The 7337-nt window shown below is 40.3% G+C and overlaps 1 protein-coding gene across 1 annotated transcript in view; it reads right to left on the bottom strand.

Annotated features, from left to right (window-relative positions):
* Positions 1-4325: 4325 nt before the first annotated feature.
* LOC121871546 (collectin-12-like) overlaps positions 4326-7337 on the bottom strand; it is a gene marked incomplete in the record, with an annotated part of 83528 nt that continues 80516 nt past the window's right edge. The window contains 1 exon segment of the mRNA XM_042373990.1: positions 4326-6590. Within this exon segment, the coding sequence (XP_042229924.1) occupies positions 6128-6590 (463 nt within the window).

Below are 7337 nucleotides of genomic sequence, written 5' to 3'. Positions count from 1 at the left end.
CCGATCTCTAAATGACTGGGAATCCAGTGTAAGATGACTGGGCGATTTTGTCTTTGGAAGTCCTGTAGCCGTGCGAGGATTGAGGTTATGATGTGGACGTTGTCTCATGGTTGACTGGAATGGGTTACCTGTGTGAGTAGTGAATGTGGAGATGGTGGAAAAGTTTGAAGCAAATTAGATAAATACTGGAAAAATCAAGAACAAGTACAGTATAGTCTTCATTTATGCGGTCAATTGAACCCGTGGAGATCCGCGTAAAACGAGAAACGCGTAAATGAAATAACAGAACATATGGGATTAATTTAAATAGAGACTGGGCCGACCCCCAAACTACACTTTTTCTGACACAATACGTACGTTGTAGTTAAAATAACATCTTAATTTTATGATGGTATGCACACACAATTAATATTTAAGAGAAATATCAATAATATTAGGTTTTTTAACACTTACATTAGTAGAAAAGATGGCTGGGCACACGGGGATGGGGGGTTGGTTCCGAGGCAGAGGGCAGATTATTAGCCCTCGCCTGTATCACTTGTATCAATTGTATCAATATCCACCACAGAGGCTTGCAGGGCTTCTTTGTCAAACCCCTCAAAGTCCATATCCTCACTATCACTATCACTGACTTGGGCCGGCTGTGGTGGGTGGCGGGTGAAGAACTCGGTAATGTTTTGATGACTGGGCGACCTTGTGTGCACCCTGCCCGCGCCGCTTCAGATTTCAGATTTGCCCCCGAGGGGGCTAGTTTATTGGGCACCCCCTTACATCCTGTGCAAGGTGAAGCGCAGAAGTGTTTACAGCGCCCAACAGGCAAGTATGAAAAGTTCATACTTGCCTTTATGATTCGTACATTAAGGGCGTAAAAGCCTGAAGGGTCATAGGTTTTGTCAAGTTACATAAAGTGAGAGAATGATGAGAGTGTGGGGGGAAAGTTCCCGGTACATTTTATCTGTTTATGGCAAAGAGTGGCAGGTCCCTAATAATGTCAAATGCCAGGCCTGTGACTAGGAGGAGGGATATCTGGTCTGGGAGGAAGAGGTGTTGGTAACGGCTGGGGACCTATAGGAGGAGGTCATAGGGCAAGTGAGGATGTAGTGAGAGAGGGTGTGAGAATCGGCCCGTGCTGCTTCCTGCGTAAATGATGGAATGAACTGTGTAAATAAACATTGTCGGTCTGGCAAGGTGCCGCATAAATGACCAAACGCGTAAACCAAGTCAGCGTAAATCGAGACTATACTGTATATAATTATAGGGCACAAATATCCGCCACACGCAGCCACCGTCTGAGTTGAGATGAGGCTATTGAGCTGGAGTCACAACGTGAGCCTCTTCCAGAAGATCATCTGTGAGTATATACATTATATATTATGTTACTTCATACCAAAGTTAGAATGTGTAATCACGCATGTGTTAGGCACGTGGTACAAAACAACAATAAACCACCTGAGTAAGAGTTACCATGTGCCTTCTCATTCTCCCATTAAATCATGTAAGAACTGTACTACATTGGTCATATAATTAGGGATGAGGGGATGATAACAAATATTTATGTACTGTACAAAGTTGAGGGTTGGAGGGCCAGGTGAAGGCAAAGACTGGGATGAATGAATTAAATTAAAAACTGGGTCCCTAGAGAGATACAAAACCTTAGAGGATTGATAAAACCAGCCCGAGAACATCAAGAGGACTGAGGTCGCCAAACCTCAGCAATAAGGATGCACTCTGATTGATTGATCTTTATCATCTACTATTATCCCTTTATCCCTAATTACATTGTAAAACCACCTATTTTTTCTTATTCTATTGATTGCCAGTAAATTTGATGTTTCTTTAGTTAAGCTTGGTAATTCATTTCTTTTTCTCTCCGTATAACCCTAGCACCTGTATAACCACATATCGAAGACTTCTGAAAACGTCAGCGTCTCTAACCCTTACAATAGCAATGACCACATGATGCATTTCAGCAGCGTTTTCCTCAAATTAAAATCAATGTCCCTTTTTAAATAACTCAAATACGGTATACACAGTTTTTCATCTGCTTATCTTCCTTATTGTCTTCCGTAATTTTTATTTGGAAACAACAGTCACTTCGTTTCTGTCTTTACAAAATCAATTCTAAGTGCATATGCTTCGCCTTTTTAGACTTGTTTTTTAGTCAGTTTTTGTAATGGTTCTTCATTAAGTACCAAAAGATCATGTCATTCAATCAACATGCCATCTTCATGTCTGAGGATTGCCAACCACGGTCCATTATTCCACTTGTTTTCAAGCTGTCTTTACGAATTCTCCCAGAATCTGCATTTCTCTGAAGACCACAACTACGGTATTAATTTTATTCTTTAATCTCCAATTGAGCTAAATAGAAAATAGCGTTGCATTAGAAAAACTGAAGAATGAAAAAGAAATCAGGGTGAAGAACAAGTAAGATCATGAGAATGGCAGAAGAAAAGTTTTAAAGATATTTTTATACATCTTTGAGCCTCTATACAGTATATCTATTTTTATAGCTGTCTATTGTAGCGTATTTATTATTTCATGTCTTTTTGTCTATGAAACAAGTCCTCACAAATTGTTTAACATAATTACTCAAAAATGATGATTTAAGTGTTTTTTATATCAAATACCTAATGTTTTAGAACAAACGGATCAGATGTAGATTTGACACCCCGGCTTATTTCACCTGAGGATTACACACCTTAACACTACCTGGAGGGGCTAGGTTAGGTTTGGTTCAATTGGTTACATTAGGTTAAGTTAGCGTTAGGCTACGTTTCATAAGATTAACGTTAGGGTGCCTAATCTTCATGTGATCCAAATAAAAATTACCTCATTCTCCTTTACAGGTCCTCGGTGACGCAGGAACTATTGTACTGTACTGGGTTAATGGTCAATTGAGGAGTAACGGAGATGATACAAGATGATGTCCTAACTCCTCTTTCAGGTAAGTTTTAGTAATAAGAAACTAATAAACACTTTTTTGCATCATTTATTTATACCTTGACATAGACACTAAGATACAATTGGCCAAAGAAAAATATTGGTATGGAATATTAAAAAAAAGAGAGAAAATAGATTGAAGAGCTTTGTGGCTATTTTGAGACCCATGCTATTTTTTTGGGGGGGGGGGGGCTATGTTGGCACCCTTGTCATTTGTTTGTGACTATGTTAACTCCCCTGTTAATGACATTGACGTTTATAAGTGACAACATTACAGTAATACTTTTTCCTGCCTCCCTTACTTTGCTTATTTTCATGTGCTTCGTATATTTACTAATGTAAACTCAGACAAATAAAACACTGACGAGTCTTACAATGACGGAAGGAATAATAAAAGCGTTAATCCTCACTCTTAGATAAAGATAGACGACTATTTGAGTGAACTAGATGTTGTTGTTGCAAGTGTCTTTACATTTCAATAAAATATATATATATATATATATATATATATATATATATATATATATATATATATATATATATATATATATATATATATATATATATATATATATATATATATATATATATATATATATATATATATATATATATATATATATATATATATATATGTTATATTATATTTTTTTAATTATATAAATAAATGGCCTTAACAACTAAAGTTATGGTTCCCTCCTAGTAGTTGGCTTTTGTAACAAAAGTAGTATCAGTATTAGAGGAAGTAATAGTAGTAACAGTACTGTAAAAGTAATTCTGGTTATAGTAATTGTGACTATAAAAAATGATATAGTAACAGTAGTAGTAGTAGTAGAAAAAATATTGTATATTAAATAATACCTGTAGTACCATTTATGGTAGGCAGTGGTAGTTTGCTCTCTATGGTACACAAAGGGACAGTGTGGTTGGCATTGCACTTGTCCACCTTCACTTTTCCAATATGTATCCATTTACACCTGGATGCACTTTTAGGGCAGGTCACCACACCTCCAATAAATCTAGATAATTTCATGTTTTTGGTGAATTAATATCTCCACTGTCTTTTTTCTCACCTCCCTGTGTAGTTTGTGACCATTAAGTCTTCTGTTCAGTTCATTTCTTGAAAATTTTCTTCATTTCTTTTCTCTAATGACCTATGTGTCACTTAGTGCCGTTGGGGGAGTGCAGGGGTGTGGGAGTGAGTATAAGGGTGTAGAGTGAGTGTGGGGGTGTGGGAGTGAGTGTTGGATGTGGGACTGAGTGCGGGATGTGGGACTGAGTGTGGGGTGTGGATGTGGGAGTGAGTGTGGGGGTGTGGGAGTGAGTGTTGGATGTGGGACTGAGTGTTGGATGTGGGACTGAGTGTGGGGTGTGGGAGTGGATGTGAGGGTGTGGGAGTGAGTGTTGGATGTGGGACTGAGTGTGGGAGAACTTGATAAATTCAACAGGATGCACACATCTTCAGGGCTACCGACATAGCTCACCAGGGCTACTAACATACCTCACCAGGGCTACTAACATACTTCACCAGGGCTACTAACATACCTCACCAGGGCTACTAACATACCTCACATGGGTTATCAGCAATACTTCATCAGGGCTACCAACATACCTAACCAGGGCTACCAACATTCCTCACATGGGTTACCAGCATACTTCATCAGGGCTACCAACAAACCTTACCAGGGCTACCAACATTCCTCACCAGGGCTACCAACTGCTCTTGGCTCAGTGAGGTACAAAATGATGCCTAGAAAGAAAACAATACCTTTCTAGCCAGCTGTTAGGCTGGTAAGAAAAATAAAGACACATGTTCATTGGAAAACAGTAAATGTACAGTAGCTAAAAGAAGTATCTGACAGGGTGGGTCCACGTGACTTCCAAAATTATACATACTACTCATGATGTCTAGGGAGCGTTGGTATGTGTATCTTCACCAACGGTCATTCAGTATCCAACACAGGGGGCGAGTTGGCATATAGGAATAAATTAACTGTTTAGTGATTACTATCATATACTGTAGTGTAAGGAGACAACACGCATATCCCAAAACCTTTCGTCTGTGGTCTAATATTGTTTCATACAGACTATGCAGGTACATTTTTTTAGCTACTGTAGTTCACAATTGAATGTTTTTTTTAAGTAATCTCAAAATTTATGATAACCTATTTCCTCGCTATTTGATAATTTGATGGTGCTAACAGTTTTTAATGTTGATTCCCCATACCAAACAGAAGAGGAAAACTGTTGTAGATTCTCACGACTCGTCTGGTCTCTGAAGTAAATAAGTGATAATTCCTCACCACATATATGAGGCTTAAACTATTATCTTTATATACAATTACAGAACCATGTTGGGAAGTAGCGAAGCAGATTTATAGGCTTATATGAGCCAAGGGGGACAGAAATATAGTGTTATGAACTAAGTAATTATTGAAATTATATGGAAAATAAAACATCTGTCTATTCTTTATAATTGATCACACATGTTTGTTACCTTCGTGTCGACTGAGAATTACTTCCCGAGTCGGAAATATTACACATAATTCGTGATTTTCTATCTCATCCTGCCAACACAGACACAGGCTTTTAATTTTCACACTTGGAATCGCATTTTTGTTGGTGACTGTTGCTTGGTGATGGACGGACGAGCTGTACATGTTGAGTGCATGTCTTATGTTGATTCAGGAGAGAAGGTTTACATACATGTCTATATTTAGGCCTAGGGCATCACCTTTTTTCAAGTTCTCCAATAAAATACATTTGGGCATTGAATTATCATCTGGCATGCCATGTTTCTCCTATTATTTTACGTTCTAAGAATTACTGTACTTATACTTTACTGCTTCTGAATAAAACTACTCATACATTTTTTTCAAGTATTGCATTATGTATTCTCATAATTTGCAAGAACGGTTATAGTGTTCTGACACCTGGTGATTGTAGCGAGTGTTATAGGTGGTGGCAGTCTTGCAAGTGCTGAGGATACTAGCAGGTGTTGTTGGGGGGGGCAAAAGGTAGTTTTGAGAATGTCAGAAGGGTAACGGCGATTGTACAGTGATACTATGGGTCACACCAGGCAGGCATTGAGGTCATCATTAACATCTGTCGTTCCCCAGAGGAGTCTCGCAGCCCCTGTCTCCACTACCTGTTGAAATTATCCGACTGGACCTGGTAATCCGGGTCAACCAGAGTAACCGGGTGCTCCTTGGCCTCCTGGTGCTCCTCGGCCTCCTGGTGTTCCATGGCCACCTGGTGCTCCTCGGCCTCCTGGTGTTCCTCGGCCCCCTGGTCCTCCGCGGCCTCCTGGTGCTCCTCGGCCTCCTGGTGCTCCTCGGCCTCCCGGTGTTCCGCGGCCTCCTGATGCTCCTCGGCCTCCGGGTGCTCCACGGCCTCCTGGTGCTCCTCGGCCTCCGGGTGCTCCTTGACCTCCTGGTGCTCCTTGGCCTCCGGGTGCTCCTTGTCCTCCTGGTGCTCCTTGACCTCCTGGTTGTCCTTGGTGTCCTCGTAACCCTTGGTGTCCAGGGGCACCCTGCCCTCCAGGTGGACCCACAGGTCTTGAATCACCCTGGCTGGCGGGAAGTCCTGGCAGGTTTCCAGTGTTGAACATTAGCGCTGGGTTGAAATCGTTGTTCCCCTTCATGACCCTGGGAGGAAGAACCACCAAGTGACCGTTAACAAGATGTGCAGCAGACGAATGACAGCAAGAGGAAAGACAGTAAAATGAATGATAGCAAGATGAATGACAGCAAGAGGAAAGACAGTAAGATGAATGATAGCAAGATGAATGACAGTAAGATGAATGACAGCAAGATGAATGAAAGTAAGATGAATGACAGCAAGTTGAATGACAGCAAGAGGAAAGACAGTAAGATGAATAACAGCAAGATGAATGACAGCAAGAGGAAAGACAGTAAGATGAATGACAGCAAGATGAAAGACAGTAAGATGAATGACAGTAATTTGAATGACAGTAATGTGAATGACAGTAAGATGAATGACAGTAAGATGAATGACAGGAAGAGGAATGACAGTAAGATGAATGACAGCAAGATGAATGACAGCAAGATCAAGGACAGTAAGACGAAGGCCAGTATGACGATGACAGCAAGAGGAAAGACAGTAAGATGAATGATAGTAAGATGAATGACAGGAAGAGGAATGACAGTAAGACGAAGGCCAGTATGATGAATGACAGCAAGATCAAGGACAGTAAGACGAAGGCCAGTATGATGAATGACAACAAGATCAAGGACAGTAAGATGAATGACAGCAAGATGAATGAAAGTAAGATGAATGACAGCAAGTTGAATGACAGCAAGAGGAAAGACAGTAAGATGAATAACAGCAAGATGAATGACAGTAAGATGAATAACAGCAAGATGTATGACAGT

The sequence above is a fragment of the Homarus americanus genome, unplaced genomic scaffold (genome assembly GCF_018991925.1).
Source record: "Homarus americanus isolate GMGI-L3 unplaced genomic scaffold, GMGI_Hamer_2.0 scaffold45698, whole genome shotgun sequence".
Lineage (NCBI taxonomy): Eukaryota > Metazoa > Arthropoda > Malacostraca > Decapoda > Nephropidae > Homarus > Homarus americanus.
This window is presented reverse-complemented; position numbering and strand designations above follow the sequence as displayed.